General features: G+C 42.2%; 1 protein-coding gene across 2 annotated transcripts in view; it reads right to left on the bottom strand.

The window, feature by feature from the left end:
* LOC133018627 (laminin subunit alpha-3-like) overlaps nucleotides 1-21,959 on the bottom strand; it is a 57,346-nt gene that overhangs the window by 27,049 nt on the left and 8,338 nt on the right. For both annotated transcript variants that reach the window (XM_061085034.1, XM_061085035.1), the window contains exons 3-30: nucleotides 18,332-18,449; nucleotides 16,954-17,072; nucleotides 16,702-16,872; nucleotides 15,919-16,019; nucleotides 14,672-14,787; nucleotides 13,847-13,965; nucleotides 13,323-13,413; nucleotides 12,181-12,312; nucleotides 10,565-10,615; nucleotides 10,405-10,455; nucleotides 9,285-9,419; nucleotides 8,076-8,207; nucleotides 7,434-7,568; nucleotides 6,768-6,902; nucleotides 6,283-6,417; nucleotides 6,044-6,096; nucleotides 5,496-5,595; nucleotides 4,677-4,729; nucleotides 4,409-4,514; nucleotides 3,406-3,505; nucleotides 3,141-3,297; nucleotides 2,369-2,507; nucleotides 2,064-2,206; nucleotides 1,831-1,934; nucleotides 1,162-1,318; nucleotides 733-896; nucleotides 488-596; nucleotides 300-397 (exon numbers count right to left, since the gene is read on the bottom strand). In XM_061085034.1, the coding sequence (XP_060941017.1) occupies nucleotides 300-397; nucleotides 488-596; nucleotides 733-896; nucleotides 1,162-1,318; nucleotides 1,831-1,934; nucleotides 2,064-2,206; nucleotides 2,369-2,507; nucleotides 3,141-3,297; nucleotides 3,406-3,505; nucleotides 4,409-4,514; nucleotides 4,677-4,729; nucleotides 5,496-5,595; nucleotides 6,044-6,096; nucleotides 6,283-6,417; nucleotides 6,768-6,902; nucleotides 7,434-7,568; nucleotides 8,076-8,207; nucleotides 9,285-9,419; nucleotides 10,405-10,455; nucleotides 10,565-10,615; nucleotides 12,181-12,312; nucleotides 13,323-13,413; nucleotides 13,847-13,965; nucleotides 14,672-14,787; nucleotides 15,919-16,019; nucleotides 16,702-16,872; nucleotides 16,954-17,072; nucleotides 18,332-18,449 (3,224 nt within the window). The remainder of the gene's footprint in view (nucleotides 1-299; nucleotides 398-487; nucleotides 597-732; nucleotides 897-1,161; nucleotides 1,319-1,830; nucleotides 1,935-2,063; nucleotides 2,207-2,368; nucleotides 2,508-3,140; nucleotides 3,298-3,405; nucleotides 3,506-4,408; nucleotides 4,515-4,676; nucleotides 4,730-5,495; nucleotides 5,596-6,043; nucleotides 6,097-6,282; nucleotides 6,418-6,767; nucleotides 6,903-7,433; nucleotides 7,569-8,075; nucleotides 8,208-9,284; nucleotides 9,420-10,404; nucleotides 10,456-10,564; nucleotides 10,616-12,180; nucleotides 12,313-13,322; nucleotides 13,414-13,846; nucleotides 13,966-14,671; nucleotides 14,788-15,918; nucleotides 16,020-16,701; nucleotides 16,873-16,953; nucleotides 17,073-18,331; nucleotides 18,450-21,959) is intronic.

Raw genomic sequence — 21,959 nt, forward strand, 5'->3', positions numbered from 1 at the left:
TATTCTCTTACGGTTTTAATTATCTTTAATATTTACTTTTGCTTTCAAGTCATTTCTAACTTTTTCTTTGTTGTATTTTGGCTTTTGGGAGATGTTTTTATAGACACGTGTGACTGTGAAATCTAACCTTGTAATTAGGTTCAGAGTGAGAATAAATTTACTGGTAGAGACAGAGAAAGTTTGACCTGGCGTTGAGCCTCAGGTAAACAACCTTGCCCAGCAGCAGGAATGCAAACACACCTGGAAAACAGATGTGTCTCTGCACAACAACGAAAGGACATATATTCAAGGTAAATTACCTGTCATCGCTGAAGCGTCCAACAGTGGAGACACAAAGCACCTTGGGGTCAACATAATCCATGGAGAACTCCTCCGCAGGCACTGCATACACTTTGTACTATCAGGAGAAATATGTTTATTTGTAAAAATTACGTTGCAGTGTGATTTATGAGCCATAATGATTTTTTCGCGGAAACGTTTCTCTCACCAGCAGGAATGAGGCTGTGGAAATTTGCAGGAGCAGGTCTGTCCTATGAGAAAGCTCCAGCGCTGCCACCTGATTACTGCTGTCCACTGCCACACTCCGGCACAGGAAGCTACAGGGGTTAAAAGATACTACAGCTACAAACATGTATAATCTACAACTGCGATTACCTGAACTTTTTGTCACACACTGTAAAGACATTGACAACATATATTTTTAGAAGCTGGAGCAACAAGTGCAGGACTTACCTGTAGGCACAACTGTAAATATTAGCCCTGGCCGGGATCTGGCCTTCTAGCTGACCTCCGATGAGTATGTTGACATTCTGGACAGCATCCACCTCGCTGGCGTACTCCAGCACCAGAGCGTATGGGCCAGAGCGAGGCACACGCAAACTGAGCTGAAGCTGAGACTATAGGACACATGAACAGAACAAAAAATGGACACGGAACAGTTTTGAGAGAATGAAAATTACGAGGAAAGGTCAAAAAGAAAGTTCAAGAAGTTACTATACAGACAGCACAGGTATAATCTTTGATTCTGGACTGTAAAACAACTGATAGGAACCTGCCGAGTCACCTTAGTTTACTGTTAAACCCTTTTATACTGTAAAGGTAGAGTCTATAATACTGAAATCGGTGGGTACATAGCAGATGTATTACTTCATGGCTTCCCACCTGTCTGCCACTGAGATCAGCCATCTCAGGGTGGTCCGGGGTGGGACGCCGCACACGAGCCTGCCTCCTCCTGCGCCCACTGCGGCTGGAGAGCCTTCCCTGTGAACCCAGTGCGGAGCTAAAGCCGTCCATGGCCACATGCTTGTACAATAGACAGCTGAGACAGAGACACACGGACATAGTCAGATTCAGCATGAATGGTAAAAGGTTATTACATCATCATCCTATTTTAGCTGCTATTTGATGGTTATCCCATTTTGATTGTCTGCTCAGAATATTGTGGGATTTCTCTACTTCCCCTACATCTGTATGAGATGATTGTGACTGTGACCTTTGACCGCTGGAATCTCATTAGGTAATCTTTGATTTCTAAACAGTTCATTCTTGAGTCTGAACCTTTAATTTGCACCAAATTTGAAGAAACTCCCTGAAGGCGTTCTGGAGACAACGTGTTCACAAGAAATAGACGGACATACAACATAAACATAATCCGGCCACTGGCTGTTACTGTCGGAGGCATCATAACCGCTCATCACTATTATGATTATAATATGATATGACTTCTGTAGGACCATGTTAAGATAAATCAATCTAGAAATCTTTGTCTGAAATCAAAGTGGTGAGTATGAATGGGCCACAAATTGCTGAACAGAATAATTAAATAATTACTTTGCGTTCCTGTCTGCGGAGGGCAGGTAAGTGCAGGGCTCTGTGATCTTCTCCTGCAGCAGAGGTGCTTCATAATAATCCCTGGGCAGCAGCACTAAATAGTCCTGAGAAGTGAGAGTGATAGTGTCTATATTAGGAGTTCAGTTTATTATATATTTGTTATTTTTAATCAAAAGAAAATTGAGCAAAATGCACGTTTTAAACGATAACTTCTTCATCAGAGTCTTCCTCACCAGCAGTATCCCCTCGGCCTTGATGTGAATGATCCAATTCCCAGGAGTCAAAGCAAAGGGCTCGGCAAAGCCCTCTCCTGGGACGGTGAGGAAGGCTGGCGAGCGACTCGCTGGGAATATTACTTCCTTACTCTGTTCTGACCCTGTGGCAAAAGAGTAATTTTACACACTTAACAGAAATATACCACTGCTGATGGGAATAATATCAGAGAAACTCATGTCAGCTTACATGTAACTGTCAGTAAGGGAATGATTAACTTTTTCTGAATGATGGGTTAGTTTGTGGAATGAAAACGCTGATTCACCTGCAGTGCCTCTGTTATTGGCAGCCCTGACGCTACCAGTCACGCTGGTGTTGCTCGGGTTAATGAATCGCAGAACCACACGGAACAAGTGCTGCCTCCCTTCTCTTGGTTCAACATGCACTGTTACTCTGACGTCACTCTGCGGGGGGGCGAGAGCAACACACAGCTGACTGCTTCAGCACACACAGGTTCGGAGGAGAAGATGATGAGGGTGTAACAGATAGGGTTAAAGATCGTGTCAGGTGAACGGAGAAGTGAAACAGACAAGGGCGGGTTAATCAACAGACAGCAAGCAAGGTGAGGAGAGGAAATACATCCGAAAAAGGGAGGCGGGCCCTTCACTTACAGTCACAGCAGGACTTAAAGCCAGCTTCATCCACCACCAAGATCCTTGCTCGCACTCGTTTTCTCCCCCTTTGTTTGGGGGTGGCGTAGCGCATTACAATATGGAAAAGGCCAGGAAAGCCAAGGGAAAGTGTTAGGATCACTTCCGGCTGAAGAGAGATAGGGTTAGTTATAGCGGAGCTGGTATCCACATTCTTACATCGGCCCTGATATAAAGAGAGGCTTGTGTGTTCAAAGCAGAAATATCAGTGCAGAGGTAAAAGCAAAAAGAATCACAGTGGTATCAGAACAGACAGAAAAAGGATAAATAAAAGGAAGATACAAAGTTCTTGAGGTGGCAGATCACAAAAGAATTTCCAAGCCATAATGGAATTCATAATCACAAGTCATTCAATTCATTAAGGTTCTCATTTTAATACGTACTCACCTGTGCGGGGGACATTATAGCATAACCTCGCCAGCTGAAATCAGGGAACTCTTGTGGGTTATAACCGAAGCGCACCGGTCTGGCGTTTGGAGACGTGCCATCCTCAACCTCAAACTTCAGCTGGTGCAAAGAAGGGAAGTAGTAGCTCGGTGCTGGCCTATAACAAGGTAGATGAGAATATAAATCAAAAAACGTTACGTTAATCACAACAGCGCAAAATGTACTTTTGACGGAATCTAAATTATTAAAATCGTCCGTGTCTTACTCGGTGCATTTCCGGCCAACTATGTTCTTCCGACATTGACACTTCCCTGATGTCTCATCACACGCCATGCCAATGGCCCCGCCTACATCACACTGACAACCTATCAGGCAAAGAAAAAGGAAGTTGTTATTTCTAGGGATGAAATCTATTTTCTCAATGTTGATTCTGTGCAACACTCAGGACCCTGAAAAATCGATTTAAGCTATAGATGACTATACGGCTCACAATTCTCCACATGATAGGTGAAGTTCCGCAGCTTTGACATGACAGCAGTGGCTACAATTTAATCTTATGGGGCAACTGCTACAGTTCATGAAATGTCCACTAAAACCCGTCAAAAGCGAGGATGAATGAAGAAGGAAACTGACCAACAACCAGCAGACCTTCCGTGTTTTATTCTGAAAGTTCATTGGACAAAAATGTCGTATTTTTTGATGATGTCACAGAGGATCATGCCCAGAACAAAATTTTAATTTTTGAGTTTTATTGTTGTTCTTAATGTTTTTAACGTAGAGCCCTGTTGATTAGATGGGGAAATTCTCCAACATGGTCACACAGCATTGTGTGCTGTCCAAGGAATCACCTGTGGACAGATGATGACTACCAGTATCGGGCATCAACAGGTCCCACTCTCTACAGCATGGGCATAGTTTATTTGAGTGAAACTCTCTCTTCCATCTTTCTGCAACAAGTCTCATGAGAAGTGAGAGTGAGTAATGTTGCAAGACTCTTAGCAAAGACCCAGAATAACAATTGACGGCTTTTATTGATGACAAACCCCTTCTTAGTGGCCATTTCGTGGACCTGCGCAGTTTCCCCATAAGAATACACTGCCAGTGGAGGCAATCTACTGGACAGATTCCTAAAAGTTGCTATTTAAAAATAACCAATCTGTGGAGACCTGAAGAAAACAGCCTGTTTGTTTATGTGCCAGAAAATGGTAGACAGTAAATGCAAGTGAATGTAATGTCGGTAAATTGGTCAGGTAGGATAGCTTTCTTACCCTGACATCCGAAGTAATTCTTTTTCTGCTGCATGAAGTATCCGTCCTTACAGGTGTCACACGCGTGTCCACAAGCGAAAGGCTTACAGCGACACTGTCCACTTTTCTAGGCAAACAGATCATCAGGAGAAAATGTGATTGTGGAAAAGCAGAGCAGTCAGAAGTGCAGCATGTGACTGTGAACTTCAATGCAACTCAATTTGATTAATTCCTCCGTGTCAGTCACCGGCGGTCGTATTGTTATCACTGCTTGTGCCGCATCACTCACCTGTTCACACTCTCCAGCACCACTCAGCGTCCCTTTCAAATCACACCCACACTCTGGTATGAGAGAGGGAGACAGAGCGAGAGGGGTAAAGGGTAATGAAAACGTGAAGGGGGGGGGGGGGGGGTCTACAGTGAATAGACCCTGATTACAGGATTTTGACACGTTCATGGCTGAAACGCAACCGCACAAAACCCTCCAATCTGCAGAGATCTGAACATCAAAAGGTCCAGAGGAGCTTTACTGCCGGGGCTGGCTTTCAACCCAGTGGAAAAATGTCCGGCCCCGGTCAACCAGAGGCATTCTTAGGATATTAAAAGCTCCTTCTTTTCTTGTGTCTTCAGGCAGCGTGGTAGCGATAACATTCTTGCTGGAGAGCAGAACTGTAACATTAGACAGGAACTCTTGACAAAGCCTGAAACTCTTTCCTCAGAGGCTGAACAATAAGTATTTCCAGTGGAGTATTTTTTATGCGTGTGGAGAATGGACAAAGCACCAGTCCGGAGGTATTACATGTTTTTAATGTGCCACCAGATACTCATTACTGCTCCGTCACAGTTTGAAGTACTCAGCAGGAATTGACCTGTATTAACGTCTTATTCCTCAGCTCCACTCTGTGGGACAGGAAGGCAGCTCCGGCCTCGTTGACAGGGTTGTGTTGACATATCATCTGGGTTAAAGGGGTCGAGACCCATATCAGTACCTCGAAAGATTGCTACTGGCGATTTATTTCAGTGGGAAAAAATGGGGTCAGTGACCAGAACTAATGCGCCTTAATTCTTAAGTCTGGTTTAGTTGTCCTTTTTAATTCCAGTCACTTACCTGAGCAGCCACGAGGGTTCTCGGTAGCCAGATTCCAGTACAGAGGTTTACACATGTCGCACAAGGTTCCCTTTACATTTGGTAGGCACACGCAGTCGCCCTGAATCAACAGATAAGGAACATAAAGATAACTGGCAGCTACTTTGGAATGCTGAATTATATTTGTTAATAAATACATTTTGAAATTAATCATGAGTGTCTTCATATTGTACGATAATGCAAGAAATTGGCTGCTTTTCTTTCATTCAAACAAGTACATAATACATGCCAAAAAGAAAAGGAAGAACGCAACCTTCCAGATTGACATGAAATTAGCGCAGTTGTTATTGTTTTTCCTTCCTCTTCAAAATGGAAGGAAATATCTCTTCCTTCTTTTAAGTACATTTACATTTCAGGGGGAAAAAACACACGTCCTTTTAAAATCAGCAGCACAGTTCTCTGTAAAACCGCACCCAAAGGGCCGGTGCTGACGTTAGGCTGTAACCCCTTCAGTTGGTTAAAGGTTGGGATGTGGTAATAAAATAAACATTTTATTGAGAGTGGCATACCGTTTGAGGATTGGCGACCTCGGTCCCTGCAGCATTGCACCGGCTTATGGGGGCTAAAAGGATAAAATGAGGGAAGAATTAAAGAAAAACATGAGAATCAGTGCGTTACATGGCTTTCTCTGCACGGTTAAATATAGCACAAGGTTGGTCAAACATTTTAAACACATGAAACAACTTGAAAAAATGTACAATTTTTAAACAATTTTATTAATAATGCATGCATGGTGCTGTGTGGTTACCTGCACAGTGAGGGAACCTGAGTCCAGACACACAGCGGTCACACTGCTGCCCCAGCACCCCCGGCAAACACAGACACTGACCCGACACTGGGTTGCACACGTTGCCATGGGAACCTTCGGGTGAACATCGGCAGGCTGGTGACAGGAAACAACTTTGCTAAGATTATTAGATAATAATAGCTATACTGTTATCAAATATAATTCCATAAAAGGAAGGAATCCAAATATATCTTGTGTTTAAGTTCATTTGAGTGCCATGCAGATTACATGAATCTGGATGACGCGGTGGGATTTTATGGGATACTGTGGGAGAACGAGGACATTTGCTCAACAGAGTCATGAGAAGAGGCCACAGTTAAGTCCGGTGAAAGCAGCATCCACATTTTTTCCACCACCACTCAGGCCAGCGGAGGTTACAGGCACCCAGTTGTTTTGTCGATCATAATTACACTGGTGGGGTATTGAGGGATCTGGATCCCACTCACCAGCACAGTCCGGGTAGCCGTAGTAGCCTGGTGCACACTCGTCACACTCCGGCCCCTCGTAGTTAGGCAGGCAAACACACGGACCCCCCGGAGTGCAGACCCTGTCCGCCACACCCGCCCCATCACAAACACATCCTGGAAGATGAGGAAAAGGAGGTCAGCTGATGCCATTATACATTATTAGAAACTTTTTATAATTCAGGAAAACGAAAACAGTCATTATAAGGCTCTTTAATGCACACAACTGATAAAGCATTCTTTAAAAATGAGATATTCTAGAAGATTATTTTAGATCATACTTGATCAAAGTCGATCATGGGATATTACAGTGTATACGCAGTTGGTTTGGGCTTTTGAGATCATTTTAGATATGTAATGTTGGAGTGCTGAAAGTCCTCAGCTCTGACTTAAAAATGGCCAAAGCATGTCTCTGCTTGGAGTATACATTGAGTGTTTTATAATTGTATAGCTTTTTAGAAGTTACACTTGCTTTATTAACAATAATACATGGTGGTGTTGTATAATTTCAGTCTTATTATTATTTACTCCGTAATAAACATTATGGTTTATTTATTTCAAAATAAAGGTCATGTTTCAGTCTGAAAAGTAACTATGATGAGGTTGTGAATTTTGTGAAGGCGAATGGGGATGATGATTCTTTCTCACCCTGGCAGTTGGGGTAATCATTGTATCCAGGTTGACAGCGGTCGCATCGCTCCCCCCCCACACCCTCACGGCACAGGCAGCGCCCCAAATAGTCGCAGAGCGTAGGCACAGTTCCTCTGTAGTCGCATTCACACCCTGTGCACAAACACATTCAATATATTTATTTCACACACTGGTGCCCACTTCTTGCCAAGCTTCACCTGGTATTGGTATGTGAATAGACTTGGCGCTCACACAGGACAGCCACCGGCCCAGAGAGAAGTTTCTTTGTCCCTATAAGCGGCTCCAACATTAAAATCAGCTTTTTCAAAGGCTGCGGATAAAATTACTTCTCACTCAGCTCACAGTTACACAGACAGGTTTGAAGACAGCGTACATTGTTTTACAAATAATAAGCCAGAAAAAGTAAAGGGCCAAAGGTCTTTGTTTTGATAGAGATGTCATATTAATACAAATGAGATTCCGAGCTTAGATGAAACCAGAAAAGGGAATTTAGCATATAATTAACTAGTAATAGCCTGGTTAGCTCTCGCTGCTCTCACTGCTCCAACTGACTAAGGCTATCACAGGAACACTTGAACTTAAATCCTCACTGACGGACAACAAAATTAGTATCCTCTATTCAAAAAGATTCAAACTTACGAATGCACTGCGGGTAGTTATAGTGTCCATCAGCACAGCGATCACAGTTTTCTCCAGTAAACTGTGGCTTGCAGATACACCTTCCAGACCCAATTTCACAACCGGCTGTTGTCCTTTCATCGCACCTGCAGGCTGGGGGAGATCATGTTCACATAATGAAATGTTATAAATGTACAAATGTGACTACATATTTACAAGTGCATCACTGTAGACAGATATATAAGAATGCCAAAAAGACAGTTGGCGATTTGTAGGGTGATGAGGGGGGACGCCATTCCCTTTAAACCCCTTTATAACCTCTAACAACTCTTATTCCCTCTCAGCCACCCCCCATATCCCCTATGACAGAGAGTGCTGCATGTGAAGATAGAGAATTCATATGTGCAGGTGAACATTCTACAGTTACATAGGTCTTCAGCATCACCCGCAGAAATCCTACCCACTTGGCTGGCCATTAAATCATCCATAAAGATGATATAGTCTTCAGCAGGAAGTATAAACTCAAATATTCAACCATGCAAGATCTCAAATCGAGAGATCTCGATAGCAAACAAATCAAAGTGGATCATGGGATATTACAGTGTATAGGCAGTTGGTTTGGGCCTTTGAGGTTATTTTAGATCTGTAATGTTGGAGTGCTGAAAGTCCTCAGCTCTGACTTTAAAATGACAGAGGATGTCTCTGCTTGGATTATACATTTAGTGTTTTAAAATTGTATGGCTCTTTAAAAGTCACACTTGCTGTATTTACAATGATACATGGTGGTGTTGTATAATTTCTGTCTTATTATTATTTACTCTGTATTGTTTATTTTACTGTTTTGTTAACTTTTAAAATGCATTGAGCGCATAGGTTTATTAATAATCTTTTACAATTTTGACAATTGCTTGTGAAGCACTTTGCTTTGCAATTGATTTATTTCAAAAGTGCTGTATGATGAAGTTTGATTTATTAATTATTAATTCATGCAGTCAAAAAGATTATTCATTAAATACAAAGTTGCTGAATAAACCATTCTTTGCACAAAAAGCTCTTCTGTGTCATTCGTGTAATCAATCCAAAATATCAAGTAGCTACACTGTCAACATTTACTCTTCCGGTCTGCTGCCTGTGTTTATGAGAACATATGGTTTATTTATTAAAATAACTATGATGAGGTTGTGCTTGTGCATTTTGTGAAGGTGAATGGGGATGATGATTCTTTCTCACCCTGGCAGTTGGGGTAAACATGGTATCCAGGTTGACAGCGGTCGCATCGCTCCCCCCCCACACCCTCACGGCAGAGGCAGAGCCCCAAAGAGTCGCAGATTGTAGGCACAGTTCCTCTGTAGTCGCATTCACAATCTGTACACAAACACATTAAATATATTTATTTCATCACTAAAAGTCTAATTGAATTGAAAACGAATTGAATCACGATTAAAATTCAAAGTTATTTAGTTAAATCCTGAAGCCTCCTTACAAATGAGCCTGAGCTTTTTACTTTGATGCAGAAGGAATGACAAATACTTTCAGCACGTGAACTATTCTCCTGTTGTGGCACACAGTGGTACAGCCACACTGGTGCCCACTTCTTGCCAAGCTTCGCCTGGTATTGGTATGTGAATAGACTTGGCGCTCATACAGGACAGCCACCAGCCCAGAGAGAAGTTTCTTTGTCCCTATAAGCGGCTCCAACATTAAAATGCTTTTTCAAAGGCTGCGGATGGAATTCCTTCTCACTCAGCTCACAGTTACACAGATTGAAGACAGCGTACATTGCTTTACAAATAATAAGCCAGAAAAAGTAAAGGGCCAAAAGGTCTTTGTTTTGATAGAGATGCCATATTAACAAGAATGAGTTTCCCAGCTTAGATGAAACCAGAAAAGGAAATTTAGCAGGGGGGTCATAACTAATAATAGCCTGGTCAGCTCTCGCTGCTCTCACTGAAGTCCCAACTGACTAACGCTTTCACAGGAACACTTGAACTTAAATCCTCACTGACGGACAACAACATTTAGGACCCTCAGACTGTTATGTGTAACAACTGCTAGAGCTCTGCTGTCAGTGAGCAGAAGATTTACACAGTCTGACTATATGTCGTACAAGTATTTTAACCCTCCCCTTCACACCCAGTCATAAAACAGAATAGTGCCAGTTCTGTTTTCATAACCTGCAAACATGACCTAACCTATGTATTTGTTTAAGACTTTCTTGACTGACCCCTGTCTAATGCTCCTTACATTTAACTCAGTCAGACTCAGTGGTGAAAAGTCAAAGTAGTAAACACAGCATAAAAATATAAACAACTCGATAGCAGCAAAACATATCAGATGGAATAAGACTCACGCTGTCGACAGTAGGGTGAGCCGAAATAACCTAGAGGACAGGCTGTGGGCTCTGTGCAAAGAGAATAAAAAAGATGAAAAAAATTAATCAGTAAAGAAGTTCAACGTAAAGAAGAGCATTTTAAATGATTGTTCAATTAGAAATTACAAAATCTACTTACCCACAATAGGACCTGCAGGGGATCTGGTGCTCACTGGGTATATTGGATATCCTGGTTTCAAAGGAGAGGTACAAAGTTAAGATCTCCCCAGAAAATAAACTGAGATTCTGCAAAAGCCTTTTGCGTCATCTTCACACTACTTGAATAATCAATTTTGCTGCAAATACTAAAAAGCACAAAAAGCAAAACACATACATAAACAAACATTATGAAGATATAGCTATACATATTGAGACAGAACTGCTTAACTTTTCTTGCAGAGAAATAATGATTGATGCCCTCACAGTCACAGATTTAGGTTGAAGGATTTTCACAAAACTTCAATACATCAAATTTTGGTTCAGATTCTGATCATGGGGCAGACCCAGGGTTATATTCTTCACTTTCTTTAACATTGTAAGTATTTTTCATAATTTTCACCCATTAACCATGATTCCTCTCTAGTGCTACTGTTACTTAACATCTCCTAGCATTTAACATTTCCCATGCTTTTCTCAACAATGGCCATTTACAACAAAAGGGACAAAATCTTGGTTTAAATGCTAAAGTACACAAGTTGTAGAAATTCTATACAGCTATAAAAACAGCAGAGAAGCATCTCCCAAAACACAGACAGCCTCCTAATGACTGCATCTACATGTTTAGACCAGTCTGTCAGTGCACCAGGCTGGAGACGAGACCCATCGTTAAGAATAACCTCTTGTAATAAATCTTACGCTCATAAATTGTCTGGATCGGCCTACAACTAATTTAGAGTTTGTATGACATAAGAAAAAGTTCACCTGGGGCAGATTTAATGACTTAATAAAACGAATATTAAAGCAAGAAGAAATGTGATCTTTATCTGGAGTATTTTAACCAATTCAGTGAAATTAAAGCTAAATTACGATGTAAATCACCTCTCTGAGAAAACCAATGAATGTCAGTTAGATGTTTATTCAAAGTCCAGGAGCACTGAAGTCGAACGCTGCTAGTTCATATAAAGAAATCCAATAGGCTTAGTCAAAGCCAGGGGGGGGAGTATGCATTAATCTAACAGATGAAATACAGGCCTTCTTATCTCAATATACTCTTGATGCCTCCTGAATCATATTGGAATGAGATAAGATTGGGAAACTATGTGTGTCTAACATCTGCATGCTATATATTTGTTTGGATGGAGGTATGGCATGTGGAATGTGCAGTAATGGTTAGTCAATACAGTAACATGTGTAGACAACCTTCTGCATACCTCTTTGAAAAAAGCTTTGTCAAAAAAAAAACCCGACCCTCAAGGGGAAAACTGAAAGCCTGAAAGATTAAAGGCTAAAAAAAAGTGATGAAACTGTACCCACCCATCAGAGGGCGGGTACAGTTTCTCCTGACCCTATATACATCCACACCCGAGCTCCCACACACAGACAAAAGATCTTAATAAACATTGAAGTTGTCACTCATCCAAGACTCAGAGGTACAAGGGTAAGACCACCTGCACCTTTCAGTTTGACAGTGTTCCATATATGACTTTCGAGATTTGCACAATAAAAATACATTTTTAGCACATTCACTCCAATGCTTCCCCCTCAATTTCTCTACGTCAAATTCATATATCCTTAATTCAAAAGATTCAAACTTACGAATGCACTGCGGGTAGTTATAGTGTCCATCAGCACAGCGATCACAGTTTTCTCCAGCCAACTGTGGCTTGCAGATACACCTTCCAGACCCCATTTCACAACCGGCTGTTGTCCTTTCATCGCACCTGCAGGCTGGTGGAGATCATATTTGCATGATGAAGTTCTAAACATGTGCATCACTGCAGACGAATATATAGATGAATGCCATAAACACAGTCAGTGATTTGTAGGGTGATGAGGGGGGGGACGCCATTTCCTTTAAACCATGTGACCAACACTGCATGCCCCTTGATAACCTCTAACAACTCGTATTCCCTCTCAGCCACCCCCCCCTATCCCCTATGACAGAGAGTGCTGCATGTGAAGATAGAGAATTCATATGTGCAGGTGAACATTCTACAGTTACATAGGTCTTCAGCAGCACCCGCAGAAATCCTACGCACTTTGCTGGCTGTTGAAACATCCATAAAGATGATAAAGTCTTCAGCAGGAAGTATAAACTCAAATATTCAACTATTCAACCTGCAAGATCTCAAATCGAGAGATCTCAATAGCAAACAATGATTCCTGAAACTTTGCCCATTTGCTGAAACAAGCAGCGATTCCACTGATGAGCTCACTTAATTGAGTTTTTGGATTCTGAGGTTTACTTAACAAAGTGCTCAGGGCAACTGGTTCAAATCCACTACTTTCTCGTGTCTAAACACAACTGGCAGCTATTTATAAGGCCAGGAACAGCCATGGGCCATTAAAGTAATGTAAACAAGAGCAGAGCCTGGTTTAGCAATAATACAAGCGGTGGTGCCAGTGGTTGATCAATGGTGCCATTTGTGTCTGTCTCAAAAAAGACACTGATGCCTCTCCTTTGAGTTGAGCAATGTTATGGCTTCACTTGTTAGTCATGCACTGTGTGTCAAATAGCTGCATGGTGAGATATTACGTAGTTCCCAAACAATCTGATGCTTTTTAATTGAAACAGAATGAATGTACACAATTTGTTTTTAATGTTTTTATCAAAGCAGCAGAAGAAACTGAGGAAATTATGCATTTTGTCTCAGCAAATCCAAACAAACCATTTCAATTCACACATACACATCTCCAGACTTCGGACTCAGCAACCAATGAGTGAGAAAGTGACTCACGTATGCATCCATGGGGAGACTCAGGTGGGACGCCGTAAGGTCTGTAGAAGCCTTTAATGCATCGCTCACAATTCACTCCATCAGTGTTGTGCTAAAGAAAAACACAAAATAATGTGTGAGGCATCAGCCACAAAACAATGAGAAAGCTGAGGATCACAAGACACAAGACTTTTTCACTGTGCGTTAGGATTTCTAGTTTTGCATTGCACATCGATCTATTTACATACTTGCACCACCTGCACTTGAGAGGACACAGCATTTTGAAATACTCTGCACAGTATTCCACATTATTCTTTTACAACACCGAACATTACTTTATTTTGACACAACAATAAATTCTTCGCGTGGAACGTGGAAAGTGCGTAAATGGAAAAAAAAAAGAAGAATGTGTTGACCTCACAATCCCATGAGACACAGTCAACATGCAGTTCTTTATTTGTTTGCCATGTTCCACCCATTCAACCACAAGTATGCACACACACACACACACAGGAATCAGTTTAGACTTGATATGCATTTCATACCTGGCAGTGGATACACACTCCTCCTCCGTCGTACCTGTCGAAGGTGTCTAAACTTGCTCCCCTATTTTCCACCTCTGGGTCATAATAACAGTCAGATGCATGGGAGAAGCACTTGCAGGCTGAGGAGGAAAACCCCGAGACCCACACCCACACACATATAATTATTCTGTATGCCTCAGCGAAATTCCCCCCCTCAGACTCCCTTGGCCGTGGTTGAGCACCTTAAGCTACTTATTTTTCAAAAAGATACTTATAAGTGTAGTTGTAAAGAATAAAGAGAAACTATAAAATCCAAATCAAACAAGACGGCTCATCCTCTTCCTGTGTCCCACCCGTGTGTCTCATTAATGTTTGTGACTGGTGCGGATGTCTTTCCACTGCATGGCTGCACTGTTTGGATTACAAGTCTTCTTCATTTCACACTCTGTCTTTAGGGTTGCTACAAGGTCACGTGTATTTCACAAAGGGTCAGTAGTCCAAAGCCAGAAGAGCCCAGCTGATACATGGTCTGCTGGCTAACTCGTATTGGGGACGGTCTCTCTAGACTGTTGCCGGCCTGGTTAGCTAGCTCACTAGCTGGCTTAGAAGACACAAAGCAGTTATCCTATAGAGCTAGCTGTGCACTGTGCTGTTACACATGCCACTTGTGGAATGTCTTCTCTACACTACTGAGGCTCTGTACAACACCATATCAGGACATCCACAACAGGGCTTAAATATCAAAGAGGACAATTCAGTCAACTCGGGGGGTTGGTGTCTAGTGTGGGCCATTATTCAAAAGGTTTTGTTTCCACATCAACTGAAGTACTGTGCATGTATACTTACGCTGACACTCATTCGGGCTACTGGCGGTTGCGGCACGCCATGGCTTCTGGTTGAAACCTGGGCAGCAGCGGTCACATGACTCGCCGCAGGTGTTGTGTTTGCAGTCACACTGGAGTCTAGAGGCAGGAGAGCAGATACATGGATTGAGTGTTTAGATTCTCATTAACTTTGGATACACACAGACACAAGCAGTGATACAACACAAATGCTAAGGTTGTCACTATGTCTTTGAGGGAATCATCCCATCTTTGAATACATTAAACAAATTGTTCCAAGCACAAGTTTCAAAAGAGCTTGGAAAATAAAAAATCTTCTAGTCTAGTCATATTTGTTGTTTGGATTGTTAGTGAGGTGCCCTAATTTTAATTATACACGACAGGGACACTTCAGGGACCAATCAGATTTAGTCTGGGACCAATGCCCCCGTGATCCCACCCCTGAGAGCAATCATTCAAATGTCCCAAGTTACCAGGAAACCAGTCACTGGAGTGCATACCTCTACCCAACAGACCCCTTAAATTCAATCAAGCTGCGCCTCATTGTACACACTCGTAAAAATCGGTTCCCTGAACATGCCAGATTTATTCCATCAAGATCCATGAATTGTTCCTCTGAGAAATGAAAACAAAAATGTTGACAAACGCCTCATCTCGCAATGTTAGCGAACGTGAAAAAAAAAGACATTCCTGGATCCGCACCAAAATGCTGTGGGTTCTTCCCTGGGTTGTGCCCTACCCCTCCACAAAATCCCATGGAAATCGTTTTTTTGCACAATCCTGCTAACTAAGAAACAAATAGACAAAAACATAGCCTCCTTTATGGAGGTAATAATCAAACACAATGAGGAATTCATGAATATGACGTTGCTCTGTTGATCCTAAACAGCACGTAATCCCTCATCTCTTTGTTTCCGCCGCTGTTTACAGAGTCAGGATCTGTAATCAGAGGGACTAAAATAATCTGCTGCTTTTTACAAGGCCGATGTCAATGTACAAACATATGAGGGCATCCTCACAAACAATTCCTTCACTATCTGTGTGGTCTTTGTCTCACTACGGCACTACAGTGGAGCACAGAGCGAGTCTGTGAAATGATTAACCAGCTCCAGTCTGACTTCAAAGTTCACATTTTTGAAACACCCATAACAAACCGGTTCAGGAAAATTAATTAGTGATGAAAGTATTGATGTGATGATAAAAACAAAGTAACCTGGATTGAGGATGATGATGATAATTAGCATTTCTTACCTGTCTGGGTTGTCTGGATTACGCCCCCCGCCACACACCTGTGCGTGCCCATGACAGACGCAGCGTCCGCCGATGCTGATGTCTTTGACACTGTAGTAGTACTGTCAACATATGAGGAAAAACGTTATCATCACCACGCCATTTTAAAATAACGGCCGTGTCATCGGCAGCCCAGCAACATCAACCACAACAAAACACACGTCTGGCTCCGCTTGTCAGCGTGAGGAGAATCCTGCAGGTCGACAAGTACAGACTTAAACCATGAGCCAAGAGCTGAGGCTGGATTCCATGGGGCGAATCAGTGCATGATAAGAACAACAAGAAAAAAATAAAGATAATAACCAACAGTTGACATCACTGATCTATTTAAAAAAAAGAATCAATCAAGAGAATGGCACTCGGTAGAGCACATACCTCCGCAAAGGCCCAAACAAACACACAGGGGTGGAAAATACAACCTCCTTGTGAAGCCACAGCTCATATATACAACAGGGAGCATCGGCTTTAGTGTCATCACTCTGTCACTGCTGGTTGTTACTTACATACATGTTATACTTTAAGGAAAGGTGCCATATTCTGCACCTGCAGCCTATGGGAGCTGTCCAAACTAGTAACCTCAGAGGAACGACTGTGAGGATTGGACAGACAGACCTGGCATCAGGCCTCATGGAGGATGAATGTGTGAGCGGAGGAGGACAGGCCACTTTGTATGTGTCAGCAATGGGAAAACAGCAACTGCCAGTGTGACACCTTTGTGTGAAGTGGTGGAGTGTGTGCTCTCACCCTGCGTGTTACAGTGGGGTCTCTCTGGGCCTTGGAGATGAGGTGGCCCAGCAGGGTGCTGGTGCGGAGGAAGTGGAGGCGGATGTTGGTGGCCTTCGTGAAATCTCGCAGCACTGGTGAGTAGGTGAAGTTTTTGGACCCCGGTCGACCGTTGACCAGAGACACCACAATCTGGATAAAAGAGAGGTTTTTTTACCAAATAAAATGTGACAAATGTGGTTTGGTTTCTCACTGTTAGATGTGATATTGTACCTCTCCGTTCTCCAGAGGCACGGTCCGTGAGTACTCTGTGGTGCACAGCTGGTCGTCATCATTTACTACACGAGCGTTGGGCTGCTTTCTGAACTTTTCTAAACACTCACGTTTGGAATCTGCAAAAATAGAAAATAACAAGAAGACAATGTCTCACCTCAGTATCTTACCTTTTCTCATTTTAACGTATACAGACATTAATATCAAATGGATGAATTTGGTTCAGTTACTTTTAATCCCCAGTGTACTTCTTAATTGCATTAAAACATCCTGCAGGAGTTTTCACAGAATTTCCCAATCTGTCTTATTCAGAATGAGGTCAATAGTCGAATATTTGGTTTCCATGTGAACGTACACACAGACAGTTGTTGTTCTCAAGTGCTTACCTGAAGCTCCGGCATCTGATATTTGAGTGTGAGGTGCCAAAAAAGTATTGTATCCCTTCCTCATACATTTAAATAAATAAATCTGAATTTGAAAATGATAAATGAGGAAACAAATCCATCAAAAGCAAAACCTAAGACTGCATTCAGCGAGTTGTCTGCAAAGTGAAGCAATGTGTGTGCACAGGTGTCCCCCCAGATATTAGACATCATAACTCAGACATGTTCATTCAAAGGGAGAATATTCTATTGTCAGTTTTAATTTACCCTGGCATGTCTCTCTATTTCTCACATCCACACACAGACACACACAGACACACACCCACACACACCCACACACACACACACTCTTCCTGCCTTTAAGCAGTGTGTCAGTAAACAAACCTATTTTTTCCCTGCAGACATTTTGACTTGTCTTGGCAGGTAAGGCGGTGTGTAATTAATAAGTTCAATGTTAGCTGTGAGAGTTCCGGGGCTCTGGTTTTGTACGTGATGAATTGCTGAAATAGTTTAGTGGGACACCTAAAGAGATCTGAGCCGCATGCCTGCCATGAAGAAGACACATTGTAGAGGAGTGTGACGATTTTAACAAGAGAAGCTAATAAGGTTTTAACAGATGCTCATTACTACATCAACATCTACATCTACTACGTCAATCAATCAGACGTATTGTATTTGTATAGTACATTTCACATTTCATATGTTCACATGTATGTTGAGCCAACATAATAAAGACAAACAAAATTCAAAAGGGAATCTTCTTAAAAAGCTATAAAACTGTGATAAACTAGATTTGTATAACTAAACTTGTATTTTCTTACACCTACTCAGACTAGCAGCTCCATGTGGGTATATTCAGTCATATTGTTTCAAAATTTGATTCATAGCACAAGTAAATAAAAGTGTTGTGCAAGAGGCGTGGTTTCATTTTGTTTATCGGAACACAATAAAAATGAAGGCATTGCAAAAAGGAAAAAACCACCACAGTGACTTACGTGCAAAATACTGCCAGGGGTGGTAGGTTCTCCCGTAGTCCACCGAGCGCTCCAGCACCCACAGGTCAGGACGAGGGGAATTAGCAAACTTGATGAGGACGTACGCCACATGAAAGAGCTGAAAAAAGAACAACAACACAAAGAGCAGGATTAACAAAAGGCAATCAATGCTCTGAACGGATTTTGGCAAAATGTTGTCGTTTCCTTGCTCTGTTAAGAAAGGTCTCCCTCTTGGCCAGCAACACTTATTTCCTTCCTTGTAAAAGCCTGGGAACTAATTCAGCTCTAAAGTACCTATGGGGATTTAAACATTAGACTTAAATCAAGGTAAGGGCTTCCAGTTCTGAGCTTTTTCATTTGTGTAGTTCAAACAAAAGTTTTTAGCAATAAAAGTGGTGCAGGTGCAGCCAGGTTGGTGAAAAGACTTCAGCTAAGCCCACATGATCCACGTCCGCTCTCTGAACTCCCTATCTCCTGCTTCCATCAGCGTATACAGGGCATTCAAGTGCAGGGAACATAGTGCAATTATTGTTTCAACCAACAGTGAGCTTGCTGTGAGGCTCTGAAGCTCACAGCAGTTTTCTTTGCAGATCATCAACATCTTCATCAAGCCCTGAACGCGGGCGACTTCAGCTTGATTGAACATTGTTCTATGGAGAGGTGATTTGTGAAAGAGCCAGAGATCTCTTTGTTAAGCCCTATGGTATGGACTTTGTATGGCTTGGAATTCAATCTCTGCACATAACACCTGCAGTGTCAACAAAAGGCCTCAACCATTCACCTGACCACCACACCCAGTCTTCAACCACAGTTTATTTTGTGCAATTTCAGAACTGGCACGCGCGATAAACTCGCACAGGTTGAACTCATCGAACTGTGCAATACTCAATTCTACCTGTGCAATATATTCTGCTCAACTCTTCATTCACTGTGTATGTTAACATTCTATTTATATTTTTATATTTCCATGCATTTAATAAAGGATCATCTTAATTCATCTTCATTCAAAAACATGGCACATGACACTTTTTTCCTATAGATATAGAAATATACATTTTCTTTAGAAGAAGGACAGGCAGGCCCACACTTGCCTCTCACCCCTCAGAACCCCAAGGAAAACCCCAGTGGGCATTTGAGGCATTCATATTTCTGTCTTTCTTTCTCTACATGAGGCAGGGAGCTATGAGAACATATCAAAGCAAAGCAACAAGTGGTAAAGCCTTCGCTGTTGAGTCATGGACTGAGTCAAGAAGAATCCACAAGCATTGTAATGGCCCCAGGTTCAAGGAAGTTCTTAGGTTGACAGATTGTGAGAGAGGGCAGAGGTCAGCTGGGGATCTGTCAGGTCTTGTTCACTGAAAACTGTCAACAACCCCTAACTGCACAGCAGCAAAATCATCAGGATCAGTCTTTGACTTGACGGCGTTTGTGGTCGATGAGCCGTACAGTCGCTCTGTGATTAAACACAAGAGCTTAAAACACCTCCTCCTGACCTAGTCTTAGAATTGGGTGTGTTTGGAAATTAATCAGAGTACACTTCCACCCACATGGAACAGGATGCTCAAAGAACAATAATAAAAAAAAAAAGGTGAACGGCGCACTCACACACAAACAAGGCGTGGGCTGTTATCCTGCTAAAAATAGAAGCCATGGGTTTAGTAGTGGCGCTGCCTACTATCAATATGCCGGTTCTGCTGCAAGGAAGTTTAGCTCACATGGTTTGCGAGGATGTCAAAGGAGGGCCTGGGATTAGGAGGCAGGAGGGTGGAGAGATGGAAGTAGGGGGGGGTTCTGGCTAGCTAGAGACGTGCTGGCTGGCATGTGGACCCATCTCAGATTCCAAACATAGCGCCACATTCCCTTTCGCTCCTAATGCCCCCAAAGCAGAGCATGCGACTGCTTTCAGGAACCTGTTTCCTGACAGCAACACACTGTGGTGAAAATCCTCTCCGCCACTTGTCATGGACACAGATGAAATCCTGACAGTTTCCAAAGTATAATAAGTATCCTTCATTATCCTTTTATAAAAACTACTTACGCTCTGATCTTAAGTGCAGTCAGACACAGAAATGTGTGTCCTCAGTCAGTGGGTTTGAGTTGTGGCATTTCTTTCCAAACATTAAAAATAATACCACAACAGAGGAGTCTAAAGTGATCTGAACATGTTCTAGCACATAGTCTGCATACTTGAGCACCTGGTGAACGAGCTGGTTCTGGTGCCAATATCATGACTTTGAATCTGCATCTCGTGAAAACCTTAATGGACATTTCAGTTATTATTGAAATACACTAATGTGCAGGTGAAGGACCAATAAGATACATTTATTTATCCCAAACACATGCACAGACATGCACACTCATGCAAGGAGGGAAATTTAACCTCTGCTTTTAACCCATCTGGTGCAGGACACACAGAGCAGTGAGCAGCCATGTACGGCGCCCGGGGAGCAGATGTTGGGGGAGTAAGGTGCCTTGCTCAGGGGCACTAGACAGGGTAGGGAGAATCCTCTTGGATTTTTGGACAGATCAATCCAGGTTCGTCTTTTTGTTGTTTCTCCGTGGAGTCGAACCAGAGGAACCAGAGACCTTTTCTGCCCATAGTCCAAGTTTTGCCACTAGTCCACCGCCATCTCCCAATAACTCTATATTCCAGTATTTTGTCTAATGTAGTTCTTCAGTCAATCGTTAAAGAGCTTCTATCTGAAAGGCTGTGCAATGGTGTGATCAGGATATCAATACAACTATATTCATATGTGATTGTGGCTATTTGTGCAAAGTAGTTTTTAAATATTCTTGTACTGACACCAGCATATATGTCCAAAAAAAAGGGGGGGGGGGGGCAACGCTTGTGCTTTCAACTTTCATAAAAACTACAATTACCACCCTGCAGATGTGTTCCTCTGATAATCAGTGCAGCTTCAGTCTACGTACAACTTATTTCTAGACTAATTTGAGGTAACTGTGACCTTAGACCGCTGCAAGCTAAGCAACAAATCCTTGAGTCCAAGTGAAAACTCCTCAATATTTGCAGAAATTCCCGAAACACAGACTTGAGATATCATGCTAAAGAGGCCACAAACAGGTGAGGTGAATATCACCTGTAACTTTTACCCTTGAAGACCCAAATCTGATCAGATAATAATCCATGAGTCTAGGTGAACATTAGCACCACATTTGAAAGGATTCTCTCAAGGTGTTCTTCAGATAACATGTTCATGAGTCAAAAAAAGGGTTCAGTGAGTTAACAGTGACCTTGACGTTTGAATTTTGAACATCAAATTCTCATCAGTTCATCTTTGCATGTAGGAGAACATTGTATTCCATTTGAAGAAATCCCTTGGAGGCGTTCTTGAGCTATCAAGTTCACAAAAATCTGATTGGACTAAAAAAAAATGAAAATAATGCCTCTGGCTGTCACTGGCTCGCAGGCTTAAAAAATCACATCTATCCTAAACACTGTGATGTCATGTGATACTGACTTGTTTCCTCTGGGACACAAAGCCAGTCAGACGTCTTGGAGTACAGGGCCTGTTCTGGCATGGCATTACTTAATGTAAGACGTGTTCCTCTTACTGCTGCGCTGCCAGTCTAAACACACACTTTTGAAATATGTCCAGCAGCTAGATTG

Source organism: Limanda limanda, chromosome 13, assembly GCF_963576545.1.
Source record: "Limanda limanda chromosome 13, fLimLim1.1, whole genome shotgun sequence".
NCBI classification, from domain to species: Eukaryota; Metazoa; Chordata; class Actinopteri; order Pleuronectiformes; family Pleuronectidae; genus Limanda; species Limanda limanda.